Below are 19,355 nucleotides of genomic sequence, written 5' to 3' on the forward strand. Positions count from 1 at the left end.
GGGTGTCTGTACATTGCTGGAGTACTTTCACAGGATTCTGTATCCAGAGACTGGCAGAGATACACTTGAAAATTGGTGGAGGAGATTCACTGCAGGGAGACTTGAAATGGGAAAAAAATATAAATATATTATATAATATAAGTTCCACAAGAAGGCAGCATAGAGCTATTCCATTCACTCAGCGTAACAGTATGCTTGAAGTTGGTCTATTCTAAAACAGCGTGCAAGTAAAGAACCAGACACACAATCTGACTTTTTGACAACTTCAAAATGAGCAGCTTTTTCAGAAAATCCGACCGTGTGTACGCTCCAGCGGACAAACTTTTTTCGGTTTTCATCGCCGCCGGTGGAGCACTCGCGACCCGGTCCGAAGCTCTGTGACCACGGGACCCGCGGACCCGATCGCCGCCGGTGTCCCGCGATCGGGTCATAGGAGCTGAAGAACTGGGACAGGTGAGTGTAAACAAACCTTCCCTGTTCTCCTCTGTGGCTTGTCACTGATCGTCTGTTCCCCGTCATAGGGAACGACGGTCAGTGATTTCACACGTCCAGCCACGCCCCCCCTACAGTAAGAAACTCACAATAGGACACACTTAACCCCTTTAGCTCCCCCTAGTGGTTAACCCCTTTACTGCCATTGACATTTACACAGTAATCAGTGCATTTTTATAGCACCTTTCGCTGTGAAAATGACAATGGTCCCAAAAATGTGTCAAAAGTGTCCGATGTATTCGCCATAATGTCACAGTCACGAAAAAAAGAAAAAAAATGCTGATCGCCGCCATTACGATTAATTTTTTTTTATATATATTTTAACCACTTAAGAACCGGACCAATATGCAGGTAAAGGACCAGGCCCCTTTTTTGCGATTCGGCACTGCGTCGCTTTAACCGACAATGGCTCCCAAACAAAATTGGCGTCCTTTTTTCCCCACTTTCTTTTGGTGGTATTTGATCACCTCTGCGTTTTTTATTTTTTGCGCTATAAACAAAAAATAGAGCAACAATTAAAAAAAAAAAAAAAAATTCAATATTTTTTACTTTTTGCTATAATAAATATCCCCCAAAACGTTTTTTTCCCTCAGTTTAGGCCGATACGTATTATTCTACCTATCGGTTGGTTTGCGCAAAATTTATAGCATTTACAAAATAGGGGATAGATTTTATATATTTTTTTTTTTTTAACCATTAATGGCGGCGATCAGCTTTTTCTTCCGTGACTGTGACATTATGGGGGACACATCGGACAATTTTGACACATTTTTGGGACATTGTCATTTTCACAGCAAAAAGTGCTATAAAAATGCATTGTTTACTGTGAAAATGCCAATTGCAGTGTGGGAGTTAACCCCTTAAGCGCCCCCTAGTGGTTAAGTGTGACCTCATATGTGTTTCTAACTGTAGGGAGGCGGGGCTGGACGTGTGACATCATTGATCGCCTTTCCTTATATCAGGCAACAGACGATTATTAACTACGCCATTGAGAAGAACGGGGAAGGTGTGTTTACACACAGCTCTCCCCTTTCTTCAGCTTCTGAAACCGATCGCGGAACTCCGGCGGCGATCGGGTCCCACGGCGATTCAGACCCCCAGCATTGGTGTTCACGTCCACAATAATAGTCTCCATTATTGGGGTCAGTGGTCCCAATAATAATCCCCAGCAATGGTGTCAGCCATGACCTTTTTTTACAAAAGAAGACTTTAGAACCCCTATTTTGGGTAGCTTATTCTAGCATACAGCTGCTACCAATATTGCTGAGGTCCTCTGTAAGTGGTTCCCCTATTTGAACTTATTTATAATGAACTGCACCACCAGTTTTATGACTCTGCAATTTTATTTAAGATTTTTTTATTGGCGTGACTCTTGTTCTGCTCTCCAGTCCGCGTGAGAAGATGTAGAAAAGAGGTCACCAAATCATCCAAAATGTGCTCAAAAAACGGATCCTGAAAGAGGAAGCGGTGTAGATTAGTCACCGACACAGCAATGATGTCTTACCTAATCACTACCACAGGCTGGGGGATATGAAACCCAAAATATGAATTCATCACTGAACAAAAAGTGTCACAGCTGAAGATATTTTCTATTCACAGTGCATCTATGTAAAATATCATTATTAGAGCATGCAAGCATTGGATATTTCAGTATGAATACTATACCCCTGTGTTTATGTAGGCCACCGCCGTGGCATTGTCTGACAGGATCCGTATATGAAGTCCCTAAACTTCTTCGGCAAACGTCAGTAAGGCAATTTCTATTACCTTTAGTCCCCTCCAATTTAAGGACCTTACCGCTTCTCTTGTGGACCCTGAGCCCACTGACCGCTCATGTGAGGCCCCCCCCCCCCCCCTAACGCCAGGAGCTGGCATCTGTTTTAATCTTACTTGGATTCGGAAGGACCATAATAGACCTGCTGAAAACCTTGTCTGGTTCTTCCACCACCAAAGACTCCATTTCACTGTGGTGGGGACCTTTAGAGAGTCCAGTGAATCTTGTTGGTGATGCCAGGTTTTTAACAAAAAAAAACAAAAAAACAAAAAACACAAACACAACTTTGTAGAGGTCTGAAGTGGAGCCTTGCCCACTGAATTGCCGGTATGGAAGATGTCAGGGTTCCAAATGCTAAAACGATCTTCAAAATTGGGACAGGAGCTGACTGTACTGTAACAAAGACACCACTTCTGCCAACCTTTTCTGTTTTTCTTCTGGGATGTATATGGAAACCCAAGAATAACATCTCCTGCGAGGGAATCAGATTTGACTTTGAGGTTTAAGATCCATCCTATGGATTCTAGGCGAGCAAAAGCTCTAAACAAGTTCTTCTGAAGCACTTCTCTGGTTTGGAGCGAAAAACAGCAGGTCGTCCAGATAAGGAAACACCGAGATTCCTTCTAGACGCAAAAGGTGTCAACGCTTCAGTCATTACCTTTGTAAACGCTCTTGGGAATGATGACAGGCCAAATGGCAGTGCTCTGAACTGCAGGTATACCACCTTCTTCCCTACTTTCAAATCTCATATACTTTGGGTACCTGGCGGCAGTGTATGTGGAGGTAGGCATCCTGTAAATCTATTGATGCCATGTAGCACCCTTAATTCAAGAGGTTTTTTACTGAGAAATTGGAATACATCCGAAATCTTATGTACTCTACCAATCGATTTAGCATCTTGGGATTTAGGATGAGATGGAACTTTCCTGAGGCTTTCTAAACCAGGAACACGTGGAAGAACTCTCCTGTAGGAATCGGAACAATGACTCTCTGGGATCTCAGTTCCTGGATTAGGGACTTCATGGCGAGAGCCTTGGCTGGATCCCTTGGTGCATTTGTCACCAAGAATCTTTTTGGAGGTTCTTCTGGAAATTCGATCACATATCCCTGGGAGAGCACATTTAGAATAAATTGGTTTGGTATGATGCCTCTCCACTGCGGAAGAAGAAACTCCTGGAGCTTTCCTCCAACTTTTTCTTGGAAATCGCAGGAGGATTGAAGAGCACTCCACTCCTACCTTTGGGCTTCTGGGTCTGCACCTGCTTCTTCTTGACCGTAAACGATCTTTTTAAATCGATCAAGAATGGATTCTAGATCTGAACCAAACATCAGATCCCATGCAAAGGGAATGCTAAACAGCCTGTTTTGTCATGCTGCCTCCCCTGGCCAGGTTTATAGCCATAAAGCCCTCCTAGCAGAGTGTTAATGCTGCAGACCTAGCCGAGATGCGTATGGACTATGCCTCGAGCATCTGCAATATATGACACTGCTGCAGATAAGGTTGTAAAGGAGTCCAAAATCTCTTGTTTTGGGGAATCCGCAGGAACGTGGGCCTTAACCATCTGGTTAATCCAGTGCTCTAAATTCCTGGCAACACATGTTGTTGCCATTGTCGGATTCAGATTGTTCATCACCGATTGCCAGGCCCTTTTAAGATGTAGGTCCATTCTTTTATCCATGGGCTCTTTTAGCGTGCCCATATCTTCAAAAGGCAAGGTCAGTTGATTTTGAGACCTGCGAGAAAGCAGAATACAGTTTTAAAACCTTGTTCCAGATAGAGTCAGGATTTTCCTCATATGGGCTTCTTCCCTGGTTCCAGCCATCCTTTCTTAATCATGTCTACGATTATCGAATGTACTGGAAAAGTACAGCCTTTTGAGTCTCCCAGCCCATTGTACATGCGGTCGCGCAGTGAGAGCTCCTCCTTTTTCTCTATCCTCTAAACCAGATCAACACAAATGGATGGAGACTCCTCCCTGACTAAATCTGCAATACAATCTGCACAATCTGTCCGAGCTACGCTTAATTTTTCTTTGCAGACAGGGCACCTTCTCTTGACTAGTTGAAAGAGCTTTTTGCCTGAAGAAAAAACAAAAAAAGGACCATGCTGAAATGCTGCTGTACAGCATTGTTTTGTTTTTTTACCCAACACCCAGGTGCACTAGGAAAGAACCTCTCACTTGCCTATACCCAAGAAAGCCACCACCACCTTGTGGAGAACTAAGCCCTAGCCACTGTACTACACATGCACCAGTGAGAACGGGTGGAATTAATACCCACACAGTCCCTTACTTTGGCCTTGCTGGAGCTTTGCTGAAGAGGCAAGTAGGAGGATCACTCTCCTAAAATCTATTTTGATGCCCTGTTCCTCTGCAGCCTTCCAGAGACATATATTGCTCTTAAAACTTTCAAAACCAGACCCGAGCAGGAACTAACAATAGAGACGCGATGGCGAACCTTGTGTAGTGCCCTGCTTCTGATGAACAGGCGCTGCCTAAAATGTAATAGGGTTCTGAGCTGTTATTTGGCTCTGACCAGAGTAATTAAATCATTAAAAGGCAATTTAACCTCGGTTCCAGCCATGGCTGTGCTGGGAGTCATCCACCATTGATCGCCTGGGGGTGTCATTACCACCCCAGGCCAAGGGTGGCAGCAGCAGTTCATGGTATATTGAGTGTCCCCCTCAGCAGTGATGAGTGGGAGTGGTTACCCCGCTGTGCATGCTGGGGAGGGGTACTTAGGGGACAGATGCCATTGGTGCGGGGTCCCTCTGTTCGTACCTTGTGGCCCTCCTGGCCGTGGGTGTGTTGTGAATCCTAGCTCTGGGACCACGCTGGCCCGGGGCTGCAGCTTCGTCTGGTGGGCCCAGTTGTCTGACTGGGGCCCATACTGCAGAGGTGATCCTGTGCTGTCTATTCTGCGGGATGAAGCCACTTGGAGGAGACCAGGGGAGGACCTATCCTGGTAAGGACCATGCAAGAGGTTGGTACCTTAGGAGAAGGCCTGGAAGCTTCATCAAAAGATGCACCGTACACCGAGAGACCTGACAGTGTCGCCTGTCGGGTCTAAAGGTTCTAGTGAGAAAAGCTAAAGAGATCCGGGTGCTGAATCCTGTGGCAGAGGATTCCGGACCAAAATATCTCACGAGAGGTGTCCCGTCTGTGGCAAAGACTGTACTTTATTTAGTGCGTCATCCTGGCTGCTAGGCCAGTGAGAGAAACCTATCCAAGTGAGCAATACCCACTCTGGCGACGAGAACGGTTTGCTGGAAACAGGAGTGTTTCCTTAATTTGTGACTGTGCACCTGAACCTACCTACCCTTTCACCCCTTACTCCCTTACTCCTCTTTTCTACTAAAGTTCTCCAAAATAAACTCAAAGAGAAAAGAGGTACATTGTGTGTGGACATTGAAATTCTTTGGACTCTCCTTTCACCCTGGACAGACAGCGGGAATAGAGGCAACGTGCCACCCAAAATCTAAACCAGCAGCTCCTTCGGGGGTAGTGCTACCCTTGGCACCCCAGATGTTTTGTAACTACATTTCCCATGATGCTCATGTACTCTTCAGTGTAAGGAAGCATCATGGGAAATGTAATTGCAAACATCTGGGTTGCCTAGTTTCGCCATCACTGCACTAGAGTATGTGAAAAGGAAATTAAATTGATGAATATGACAGAAGGAAAGAAAAATTACACACCACGATGACAAAGCTCTCAAGATGTACAAAGCCCCGGAAGGAAGATCACCTCCCCTCTCCCTGCAATCTTATGGGACACGTCACAGACCCAGAAGATTGCCTTGCCATTCACAGTGCAGCTCGCACCTAGCTGTGAAGCCACACTTGGGCGTCCACAGTTAGAATGGCGCTGCTTCAGAGAGAAGCGAGGCTTCCTGCACCCGCATCGCTGGAGTGTGGGACAGGCGAGTGTCTCCTTATTAAGTCAGCAGCTACACTTTTTGTAGCTACTGACTTTTAAATGGGTGAAAATCCGCTTATAGGAGGTTTAAGACAGATTTGGTCCTGGCAGGCAGTAATTCTACTGGCATTGTACCATGGGGTCAACTTATCTCAGCAGAATCCAAATAGAGGAATGGGAAATCAGTCCAGAAACATACAACCTGCAGGATTTTGTATTATTTTCTGTTGTGAGCATCTTTATCCTGCTTATTGTCAGATTCATTTATTTTTTATATTTTCTGATCACTGGACAATCCCACCAGATATGCAGGAGTGTACCCCTGTGGCCGCATCCCCTCCAGCACCGGTCTGACATGGATGGGTAGATCCTAGCTAAATCTGCAGCGACAACAATTTATAATTAGTTTCCTGGGTCTTGGAATCAATAGAGCTAGATCGGGTGAATTGATACAGTTGTGTCAGTTGGCTAGGGGTAAAAGTTGTTTCCAAGTCCCTCTCCCAGGCCCGGACAAAAGTGGGTTTCTGTGTAGGCATGTGCGTTTCGTTCCGAAACGAAATTCGGACAAATTTTTCATTATTCGGACATGCGGATGCATACGAATTCCCGAATTGCAATATTAATGAATTTACCGAATCCGAACGAACGTTTTCGATTCCGAATCGAAAACCCGCGGACGAAATTCGATCGGAATTCGAAAAAAAAAAAAAAAATATATATTATATATATATTCGAATCGAATTCGAAAACAAATTCTATTCGAAAAGAGACTATTTGTTTTCGAATCCGGGCGAAATATTTTCGAATTCGACCGGATTTTTCGAAATTCGGTCGAAAACGAACGAATTCCGAAAACGGTCGAAATATTTTCGAATACGACCGGATTTTTCGAAATTCGGTCGAAAACGAACGAATTCCGAAAACGAATTTAACACATGTAACGAATCTAACTTAACAAAATTAATTAAATAACGAATTAAAACAAAACGAAACAAAACAAATTTTTCCCTTTTGCACATGCCTATTTCTGTGTAGATGTCGCAAAGCTAAGCAAGAGATAAAGTTCAGAGATCATATGTGGGATTGGTTCCTCTTCAATAAAGAGGCGTTCAAAGGCTTTGAGCGTAGAGGTGTCCCGGATTGAGTCCCCTGTGAGTCGCAAAGAAGAAGTGGTGTAGTTGTCGATAGCGCCAAAAGTCCATGGGGAAGGTCCCGTGCTGTTCTCCAAGTGTCTCTAGGGGCAAGAGCTTACCGTCTCGCAGAAGCTTACCACAGCTAGCGCTACTATTCTCAACCCATGGCCCAAAGAAAGCCGTCTGTTCCCCTGGTGGAAACCACAGAAAGCCTCCCAGCGGGGCCAATGGGGACACGGGGGGGGGGGCAAGGGTCAGCCAAGCATTAAGCCGTTCCCAGCCCCCTATTCCCCCGAGACAACCATGGGGCATAAGCTAGGTTTCTGCCCGCCATACACTTCTCCAGGGAAACCCAGAGATTGGAGGCGGTGTGAAAGCGCCAGTTGAGAATCCTCTGGAGGAGGATTGCCCTATGATACCTTTGAATATCCGGTAAACCCAGACCTCCTGCCTCCCTCAGGCATGTCAGCAATCTAAGCGCAATTCTCGGTTTACGGCCATGCCAAATAAATTTCAATATGAGACACCTGGGTAAAAAAACCTTAGGGAGGGACATGGGTATCATCTGCATATAGAATAGAATGCGTGGGAGGATGTTCATCTTTACTACAGCCAGCCTCCCCAACCAGGTAAAGGCCGTCTTAATCAAAGTGGCTAGGTCGTTTTTCACTGTGGCTAGCAAGGGGGAGAAATTGGCTGCATAAAGGGTGTCTTTTTATATTTTCTAAAATGACCTGACTACTTTAAGCCAAACAGCTAAATACCTGGCAAGGATTTTATTTGACCATCCGGTCCTGAGATTTACACAGCTCCGCCAGACAGCACAGCAAAGAACACAGCTAGAACAGCACAGAACACAGCACAGCCACCCTCCCCACTCCCAGCCTGTAAAAGAGCAACAACAGGCTGATGAGGGGATTTTGCTCTCATAAATGTTCTAATGAGACACCAGAAGAGGCTGCCTAATTTTCTTTCATTATCTTGATGTCAAAAAAATAAATAAAAATTAACATTCATTCTTTTTGTTAATGGAAAGATTTAAAGTTAACACGTTGTCAGGGTTTGTTGCTATGGTGGGTAATGCTAAGGCAGGAAACATGAGGGACTAGAATGTTCACAACAATTCCCAATACAGCAACTAGCGAGTAGCTAGAAGAAGCAGGTAAGGCAACTATCGAATTTGTAGGAAACAGTTACATATGACATGATTACAGTAACATTTTAAAAAAGACAGTGCAGCGCTAACAAAACTATCAGTTTTAAATAAGTTTATATGTAAAACTTATTTAAAGCGGAGTTCCGGCCACAATTTCACTTTTTAAATATAAATACCCCTGTAATACACAAGCTTAATGTATTCTAGTAAAGTTAGTCTGTAAACTAAGGTCCGTTTTGTTAGGTTGTTACAGCATTTAGACACTTTATAAAATAGAAATTGACTGGGGCCATCTTAAGTGTGGGCATCATGAAGCCAGACTGTATGACTTCCTGGATTTCAGCCTTGCAGATCTGGCACATGCTCAGTGCTGCACAAGCAGTGTCAGATCAGGTTTCAGCACCTGTGCTGTCCAAGTCACATGATTCTTTGAGACTGGGGAGTGCACAGACTCCTGGAAAGTTACACCCACTACATTCCCAGGAGTCTGTGCGGTGTAGGTTAGGAAGCATTAAGCACCTAGGTGCAGGAAGTGGGAAGATTAACTATTCTGCCTAGCAACAACACTTTGAAGGCATCTAAAAAAAAAAAAAAAAATTCCGTAAAGGACTAAAGAATTTTTTTTAAAACTACTGATGTAATGTTATATTTATGGGTGGAACTCCACTTTAAAATCCATACTTAGGAAATAAATTAAAAAAAATTATAATTATATATATATATATATATATATATATATATATATATATATATATTTATATTACACACACACACACACACACACACACATACACATACACATACCGTACAACAAACCACTTCAACAGATGTGCAAATTAATAGATGAAATAAGAATTATATTCTTAGTATATTCTGGGTACTAAGATTTGTAGGTAAAGTTGATCCAGGGTAAATCTGATTGCCTCTTGGGGGATCAGGAAGGAATTTTTTTTCCCCTGCTGTAGCAAATTGGATCTCATGCTCTGCTGGGTTTTTTTTTTTTTGCCTTCCCCTGGATCAACTGTGGGTATGGAGTTGGGTGTATGGGATTGTACTGTGTTTTTTATTTTGTTTATTTTTTTTGTGGTTGAACTGGATGGACTTGTGTCTTTTTTTCAACCTGACTAACTATGCAACTATATGGTGAAAAATAAAATCTGTTAAAAAATAGACATAATAATCTGCTTTCTTAGTTCCATAGACTTCAATAGAGAAGCTACAGAAAAGCATGTAGTGCTTTTTCGCCATGACTTGCATTTTTATTTGATAAAAAAAAAAAACCACACAAATCGCTGCAAAAAAAAAATTTTTTTAAAAAAGTCACTAAGGCTCCATTCACACCATTTTTTCATGCTTTTTGCAGAAATACAGGACATTATTTTTTTTACATGGGTTCCTATGAAACACATCAATGCATTTTTGTGCCTCTGCGTTTTTTTGGGAAGCTTTAGGGACTTTTTTTAAAAGGGAAACTGTGCTTTTTTTTTTGGTTCAATATGATTCAATGTAGAAGCTGCAGAAAAGGAAGGGGGGGGGGGGCAAAGAAAAAAAAAACTAAAAATCATGCTAAAATGCAAAAAGCACTACAAAAACACTCAAAAAGTAGGGCAGCCATCACAAATTTTGATGCCCCTTACACAGTTTTAGGAAGGGCCCCCCTGGAGAAGAGAACAGGGGGGTGTGACGAAAAAAAAACAAGTGTAATCTCTTCTCTCCTGACACAAGATAATAAGCGGGAGGAGAGGGGACCATCAGGCCCCTTACAGGTGTAATGCAAAAAAATATATATATATTTTTTTATTAATAAATAAAAAAGGGAGGGGGGCCAGCTGGGACCCTGGTGACCATCGGGCCCCTTACAGGTGTAATGCCTGTACCCCCTGATGACAGCCCTGCTCAAAAGCAAACTGCATAGGTGTGAATGGAGCCTTAGGCCCCTTGTACACTGCTCTGTAGAAAAATTGCAGTTTCCCCAGTGTTTCTGGTGCATTTTTTGGGCCACCTGCACCTTTGAAAAATAGACATGCGACTCAAAAACGCACCAAAACCCCAAATCATGGGTGCATTTTTACACAATTTCCATTCATTTCAAAAGGGAAGCTGCATTTTGCAAAGATGCACCACAGTGTAGTGGTGTGAAAAGTCCCATAGGATTCAAAGGAAAAAAAATACTTTGAAATAGGGCCCTGACCCTTTCAATAATGCAGCGGCTGGAGAAAAGCAAAGATATGAACGTATTCGATAGGAAACCATGTTAAACTGGACTGTAGTGCATTTCTACAAAAAGCACCAAAAGAAAAAACGCATAGGTGTGAACCAGGAAAAAATGGCGGAAAAGCCTTCACCTAGACACCACTTGTGTATAGAAGTTCACCTTACCTCACCTATGACGGATTGTCTAAGCACGCTCATATAATGATTACTTCCATAAAGGAATCACTGGTTGTTTTCTCAAAGCTTAATTGAACATGCTGAACAGCTGCACCAGATTTAGCATTCTTCAGTTTTAGTGCTGGTTCAGGCTGGGTTCACACTACTACACTACTTTCATCCTACTTTGCTCTGTGTTCAATGTTTCCCTATGAGAGCGTCTTGTAGCGTCCTACACAAGTCGGTCCGACTTTGAAAATGCTCCCTGTACTACTTTTGGTCCTACATTGATCCTACTTCAGGCCCATTGAATATCATTGAAGTCGGACCAAAGTAGTATGCTGTTCATGAAAGTAGGATGGATGTAGGACCAATGTAGGATAAATGTAGGACCAATGTAGCAGAGCAAAGTAGGATGAAAGTAGTGTAGTAGTGTGAACCCAGCCTCACACTTGTGCAATGCGGGAACCCTGCAAATCCACTGCGGGTTCCCGCATCGCACCTAAGTGGCAAGGCAGTTTACACTGCCATATGTGAAGTGTAGGGAGCGTCAATACAATGTTAATGATACCCCCATTTCAGCTCGCATATCGCACTGCCAACTGACAGTTTGGACATGAATCGGATCGCATAGGTGCGATCCAAATCTGGTGCAGACCAAAAAAAAAAAAGGGTCCTGTACGAGTTTGGTCCGAATTCAATGCAAATTCAGCCATACTATCTGTATGGTTGAAATCGCATCACACGGACATTGCATGTTATTGGCACTGCAGTGCTGTGCGAATCACATGCGATCTTGCGTCACGCACTGGTGTGAACCGGCACTTAGTAAAAAAAACAAAAAAAAAACATTTAGTCAAGAACAGCCCTGGCGTATTCAATCATAACACAAAATATATATATATATTGCAGATTACCAGTTCTTAGATGTGGTGGCTGCATTTGTTTCCTATTCAAGCTTGTTTATCTTTATTCACACCAGGTAATCCTGGACATAACAGGAACCAGACCTCTCAACATTTTGAGATGAGAATGAGGGACACCTACTAGCAAACGTGAGTAGGCATAGGACACGCCTCCTGCCACACCACCTTAAAGGAGAATTAACCCCCAAAAAAAGTTATTTTAAATCCACAAGGGCTTTTCTTTACCACTATTATTCCTTTATTTTGGCTTTTAACATTTACAAATGCAGCAATTTAGAGTTTGGATGAAAGGTTTAGCGCTGGCAAACACTTTTTGAAAGATAAAAAGTGCATTTTATATACAACGATATCAGTGGTTCTCAACCTTCTAGTGCCGTGACCCCTTGATAAAATTTCCCAAGTTGTGGGGACCCCTAACATTAAAATAATTTTCATAGTGTGGGTTGTCAGCACCCAAGGCAACAAGTAATTTGCGCCCCTAACCTACGGACATTTAGTGCTCCCTGAGTCCCTTCCACTCGTACAGTATTAAAACCCCTTAAGGTAAAAAAAAATAAAAAATTCTCCATCCCTCTCTCTAGCCGTCTTTCTTGTTCTTCCTCTTATTCTTTCTCTCCCTTTTTATTTATTTCCCCCCCCCCCCTCTTTTCCTCTCCCTTCCATGTATGGGATGAGTGGTAGTGCTGGTGTGGGGTGGGATCTGTGGAAGTGCTCGGGGGTGTTCTGATCAGCACTTAGGTGCTCTTGATCCAGGTCACGGTGTCTCCAACTTTGTGGTGTCTCACAGCAGTGACACCTATGCGGAAATCAGTAAATAGGGTCTCCTTCAGCCCCTACCACTTTACATTACTCACCAGTCAGCTGACCTCTAGTCTCTGCCCCCTAGCCATGCTGTGAACTGAATGGGCAGCTGTGAAGAGTCTGAGTGGGCAGCCATGGGCTCCAGGAACAGCCCAGCTGGGCAGCCACAGGCTCCAGGAACTGCCCAGCTGGGCAGCCACGAAAAGGCTGGGAGAGCTTCAGGAACAGCCCTGGATTTGGTGACCCCTGGCAAATTGTCATTCGACCCCCGAGGGGATCCCAACCCCCAGGTTGAGAACCACTGAACTATATAGATTAGACCAAAATTAGGAACAAATGAGGAGGAATGAGGGACAGAGAGTGATTGTTCCCAATAAGGGACAGTCCCTCGAAATCAGGGACAGTTGGGAGCTATGCATTTCCGGTCCCTGGGTGGCCACGTTAACTCCCTCCACTGTATTTAGGAAAAGGGGCTATTGTTCTCACCCAGGCAGGGTATTAAACCAATAAACTAAAATGTAATATATTGCAGATTACAAGTCCTTAGATATGGTGTGTGATCTGGCCAGTAATACACTTCCTGTCTTAGGTCCGGCTCACACTGATGCGACAATCGCTCCGACTTTGGAGCACATGTCTCATCAGAAGTTGGACCCCATTCTGCGCAATGGAAGCGTTCTAATCGGTTACGACTTGAGTCGCTACAACTTTGGAGCACATGTCGCATCAGAAGTTGGACCCCATTCTGCGCAATGGAACCGTTCTAATTGGTACGACTTGAGTCGCTCTGACTTGGAAAAAGGGTCTTGCACTACTTATGGTATGACTTTCATTGACTTCAGTTAAAGAAGTCGCATGCAAGTCGTGGCAAAGTACGACCTCAAAGTTGCGTGACTTTGAAGTCGGGGGCAGTATGAACCCAGGCTTAAAGTGGATGTAAACCCACTCTCATCCTTTCTAAACTACTGCCATAGTGCTAATCTATAAGGATATAGATGCCTCCTACATCAATGCAGCCTCACTAGCGACCATCAGTGCAGCCTCACCAGCGCCCATTAGTGCCGCCTCACCAGTGCCCATCAGTGCCCATTAATGAATGTTTGCTTGCTTCCATTCATTCGAGAGTTGGACACATACACAGTCCTCTGCCGCTGCTGTGCCTGACACAATGTGTGACGGCTGCCTGCTGATGCTGAGACTTAGTTGCTTGCTGCAGAGAGGAGAGTAGGAAACACCAGTGGCCGGGCACCCTAGGTAGCAGTGGGCCCTAGGGGGCTGCCTAGTTTGCCTAGTGGTAGCACCGGCCTTGCTCGTAATGCACTCTACACAGAAGGATGTCAGCTGTCACTAAGGCCCCTTTCACATTGAGTTTTTCAGGCGGTACAGCGCTAAAAATAGCGCTGCTATCCCGCCTGAAAAACTCCTTCACTGCAGACTCAATGTGAAAGCCCGAGGGCTTTCAAACTGAGGCGATGCGCTGGCGGGAGACAAAAAAATCTCCTGCCTGCAGCATCTTTGGAGCGGTGAGAGGAGCGGCATGTATACCGCTCCTTCCCATTGAAAACAATGGGAGACCGCGGCAATACCGCCCGCAATGCGCCTCTATAGAGGCGCATTGCGGGCGGTATTAACCCTTTATCAGCCGCTAGCGGGGGTTAATACTGCACTGCTTGCGGCTGATTCCCGCGGCTCCCGCCCCAGTCTGAAAGGGGCCTTACGCTGGAGGTCACTATTAGGCCTAGAGCGACCTGGGACTTGGCTACATGCATGTAAAGGCAGGCGTCCAAACACTTTTGGTAATATTATGTATTTTTTATTTAGAATAAAAAAAAATATATATATGTATATTTTTTTAAAATCAAAAGGTGTTTATTGAACATAAACAAAAAGGACAGCAAAACTTTCCAATGCACAGACAAATAATGGATCTACTGAAATGTACAGCATACACGTATAAACAATTGCCCCTTATGTCACCCACATCCAGCACCCTCACCCCTTCACCAGGTTCTCATGCCAATCCGCTACAGTACAAAAATATATATATTTATAGTCTTTAGTATCACTTTAAGATCTGCTCTGTGCCTGGGAAAATGGAACAAATATACAGCAAGTGTTATCCTTGGCTGCAAAAGTCCTTCCATGTGACTCACTGACCGGTTACAGGTTATCATGATGCTAACAGATGTCTTACAATACATGGGATTCATTACACAGAATCAAGCAACTCAGATCCTGCACATTGCTCAGCAGCCGGAGGATTATGTCTCCCCCAGTCACATGACTGCAGGGTCAGCTGACTAGTCTCGAGGGTTGGAGGAGAGTGCTGGGTCACTGCTGACAGTACACAGATATATATATATATACAGGACAGAGCTGACTGCACCCTGATCACCATGGAGAGCCTAGTGCTGGCTGTACTGCTCCTCTGTACTGTGCTCCTACCAGGATCAGCAATAATCAGGTATGTGTGGATGGATTCTATGACTGTGCATTGTACTTTACAATGGGGTGTGGGTAACATGGTATTTATTAAAGCTTATTCTCCAGATCCATGCTAAATAATACAATTCTAGCTATATAGATTTTATACATCCAGGTCCCTCCCATGTTATTTGATCAGATCTAATATTCAGTACTACACATTGTGCTAACCTGACATATAGTGCCGAGTACAGAGTTATGTATTCTCCAATAAGTAGTATGCTGTAGATCCATGGAAACTTGTGTTATTATTCCATATATATAGAGTTCTTGGCCCAGATCCACGTAGCGCGGCACATTTGTAAGTCCGGCGTAGTGTATCTCAGATACACTACGCCGCCGTAACTTGCAGCGTATTTTCCGTATCCACATAGAATTTGTGCCATAAGTTACGGCGGCGTAGTGTATCTGTCTCAGCGCAAGGGCGCGCAATTCAAATGGATAAGATGTGGGCGTGTTTTACGGTAATTCCTATTGACCCCACGTAAATGAAGTTTTTTTTTTTTAGCGGCGCATTCGCCGTCCGTGGGGGTATCCCAGTGCGCAAGTAGTATGCTGTAGATCCATGGAAACTTCCATTATTATTCCATATATATAGAGTTCTTGGCCCAGATCCACGTAGCGCGGCACATTTGTAAGTCCGGCGTAGTGTATCTCAGATACACTACGCCGCCGTAACTTGCAGCGTATTTTCCGTATCCACATAGAATTTGTGCCATAAGTTACGGCGGCGTAGTGTATCTGTCTCAGCGCAAGGGCGCGCAATTCAAATGGATAAGATGTGGGCGTGTTTTACGGTAATTCCTACTGACCCCACGTAAATTAAGTTTTTTTTTTTTTTAACGGCGCATGCGCCGTCCGTGGGGGTATCCCAGTGCGCATGCTCCAAATTAACCCGCAACAAGCCAATGCTTTCGACGTGAAAGTAATTCTACGCAAAGCCCTGTTCAGAAACGTTTTACGGAAACAACGGAAAATCCGACGCTGGCCCGACGTCCATACTTAACATTGGCTACGCCTCATATAGCAGGGGTAACTTTACGTCAGAAAAAGCCTTTACGAAAACGAGGTAAAAAAATGTGCCGGCCGGATGTACGTTTGTGGATTGGCGTATCTAGCTAATTTGCATACTCGATGCGGAAATCGATGGAAGCGCCACCTAGCGGCCAGCGTAAATATGCACCTTAGATCCGACGGCGTACTAAGACGTGCGCCAGTCGTATCTAGCCCAGCTTCAGGCGTATCTTGTTTTGTGGATACAAAACAAAGATACGCCGGAGCAAACTAGAAGTTACGCGGCTATCAATGGATACGCCAGCGTAACTGCTTCGTGGATCTGGCCCCATGTATTTAAACAACAACAAGGTACACAATGATTTAGATACAGTACATTCACATCAGTCCCTGACATCAAGGAGCTTACAATCTATGATCCCTAATGCCTGGTACATACGATGAGATCCTCAGACAAACGAATGGCCGTTTTTTTGTTTTTTTTTTGCATGATAATCTTGTATGGAAAATGAAGAGGTTACTAAAGTTACGAGAATTCTTGTACGACGGAATAAAAATTCTGAAGTGATGTAATGTATTTCTGGATGAAAAATGTTCCTGCTTGTCCCATTGGATAATATCGGATGAACTGTTGAGATCGGCTCTCAAAAGCTGTGTACTAGGGATGAGCTCCGGCGTGTTCGCACAGTCCACGTGCAGAGCCAGCCAGGAAGTCTGCACAGCGCTGCGCTAATCACAGGCAGGGAGACATTGTCCCGATGCTCGGCTGCAGAGATCGGGAAATGTCCCCCTGGCTGTGATTAGCACAGCACCGTAAAGACTTCCTGGCGGGCTCTGCACGTGTACGATGCGAACACGCCGGAGCTCATCCCTACTGTGTACTAACAATCAGAATATCATACAATCGCTCCGACGGCGGTACTATTTTCTGATCTTGTGTACGGGTCATAACTCGCATACACATACCATGGCCAATTAATCTGCAAGCATGTGTGGGAAGAAACCCATGCCAGCACAGGGAGAACATGCAAACTCCATGCAGTTGGTTTCCTTGTGTGATCCCCCAGATCAACTTCATGCATACACCTCAATGCTAAGATGAACTACATACAGTATATGACGGCTATAATCCTGTCCATACGGCTTTAAAGGGGAGTTCCAGCCTTTTTTTAAGTTTATTAAAGTTTTAAGTTTATTAAAAGTCAGCAGCTACAAAATGTGTAGCTGCTGGCTTTTAATAAACGGACACTTACCTGCTCCACGTCTCCAGCGGCTCCACGGCTCCAGCTCCTCGCCGGCCGCGGCTCCGCTCCTCGCCCCCCCTCTTCGTCTTCATTCCTAGTGTGGGCACCCGGCAGTGACAGCTTTCGGCTTCACGGCCGGGCACCCACTGCGCATGCGTGAGCGGCACTGCGCGAGCGGCACTGCGCGAGCGGCGCCGTCCGATTGGACAGGCGCTCGCCTACAGGGAGGGGCTGCAATATGGCGATTAAGCTAATCGCCTTACCAGCCCCTCGGAGGAAGTGGGACAGGAAGTCCCCTTCTCCTGAAGCCCCCACTCCCCCTCCCCCAAAAAAATTACATGCCAAATGTGGCATGTAAGGGGGCGAGGAGTGGGTTAAGCGGAAGTTCCATTTTTAGGTGGAACTCCGCTTTAAGATTTACACAGCTCTGTCACACAGCACATCTCTGTCTAGTTGGGGACAAGACTTGACTTGATTTTCCTCTGCTGGAGATCAGTAACTTAGACCCCTTTCACACTGGGGTGTTTTTTAGGCGCTTTAGCGCTAAAACAAAGCGCCTGTAAAGCGCCTGAAAGAAGCCTCATCTGCAATCCCAATGTGAAAAAGTCAATGTGCTTTCACACTGAGGCGCTGCGCTGGCAGGACGTCAAAAAAAAGTCCTGCAAGCAGCTTCTTTGCTGCGGTGAATACACCGATCCTAAAGCACCCCTTCCCATTCAAATCAATGGAAAGTGCCTGCAAAGCGCATTGGCAGTGGTGCTTTGTGGGTGCTTTTAACCCTTTATTCGGCCACTAGCAGGGCTTAAAAGCCCCCTGCTAGCTCTTAAAAAAAAAAAAAGGGCAGTAAAGCGCTGCTAGTTTTAGCGGCGCTTTACCAGCGTTTTTCGGGCGCTGGCGGGGTGAAAGGCTCTTACAGGTGTTGTCCCTCCCCCCCCAGCCTAGGACTGGACAATGAAAGTAGGAAGGGCAGACTGAGGAGTTCATCTGCTTTCTTCTCCCTGCACTGCAGCACATCCGATTGGCTGCTTGTGCTACTTCTTCTTCCCCCAGGCTGAGCTCTGCTGTACAAGGACTGCAAAAGGCTGATAGCAAAGTAACTTAACATGCTTACACTCCCCTTCACTTAAAAATATAAATGTAATGATGTATTATTAGATATGGGGGTGTAGAAATCTGCATCTTTTGTATCTGCCTGGAGTTCAGCTTTAACACTTAAAGGCAATTTAAAAAAAAAAAAAAAAAAAAAAAATCGCAATAAGCGACTGGTTTGCGCAAAAGTTATAGCGCCTACAAAATAGGGGACAGAATTGTTTTATTTATTTTTTACTAGTAATGGAGGCGATTTTTATTGGGACGGCGATATTATGGCGGACACATCGGACACATTTTTGGCGCCATTCACATTTATACTGCGATCAGTGCTATAAATAAGCACTAATTACTGTATAAATGTGACTGGCATTGAAGGGGTTAACACTAGGGGGTGAGGAAGGGGTTAAATGTATTCCCTATATAGTGTTCTAACTGTAGGTGGAGGGGGGTGACTGGGGGGGGGGGTGACCGATCTGTGTCTCTATGTACAAGGGACACAGATCGGTCTCCTCTCCAGAGACAGGACGCTGTCTCTGTGTGAGCCGGCAATGAGAGATGATCTCATATGTTTACATTTGAGATCATCTCTCATTGGCCGCACAGATCGCATAGCAAACGGCCACTCTGATTGGCTGTGTCCCAGGGACAAGGCCAACACAGAGTTTCCCCGCTGCGCGTTCAGGAGCGCGCGCGGGGAACGCCGAAAGGGGCGGACGTCAATTGACGTCCAGTTGGATTTTCAGGTCCGCGCTGTAGTCGTCATTCGGCTATAGCGCGGGCCTAAAGGTGGTTAACCAATCTTATTTTTTTGTACAATTCTCCATTAAGGGGGTGTGGCAAGGGGTGTGTCCTATGCCTGCATACTGTTGCTGATAGGTGTCCCTCATTCCCATCTCAGAAAGTTGGGAGGTATGCACATATTCAGGCAACGCATCCAAAGATACGGTCATGC

The 19,355-nt window shown here is 44.9% G+C and overlaps 1 protein-coding gene across 1 annotated transcript in view; it reads left to right on the forward strand.

Annotated features, from left to right (window-relative positions):
• Nucleotides 1–14,826: 14,826 nt before the first annotated feature.
• The window catches only part of LOC120917294 (cathepsin D-like), a 47,642-nt gene continuing 43,113 nt past the window's right edge, over nucleotides 14,827–19,355 (forward strand). The window contains exon 1 of the mRNA XM_040328488.1: nucleotides 14,827–15,033. Within this exon, the coding sequence (XP_040184422.1) occupies nucleotides 14,966–15,033 (68 nt within the window). The 5' untranslated portion in view covers nucleotides 14,827–14,965. The remainder of the gene's footprint in view (nucleotides 15,034–19,355) is intronic.

The sequence above is a fragment of the Rana temporaria genome, chromosome 11, assembly GCF_905171775.1.
Source record: "Rana temporaria chromosome 11, aRanTem1.1, whole genome shotgun sequence".
Classification (NCBI taxonomy): Eukaryota; Metazoa; Chordata; class Amphibia; order Anura; family Ranidae; genus Rana; species Rana temporaria.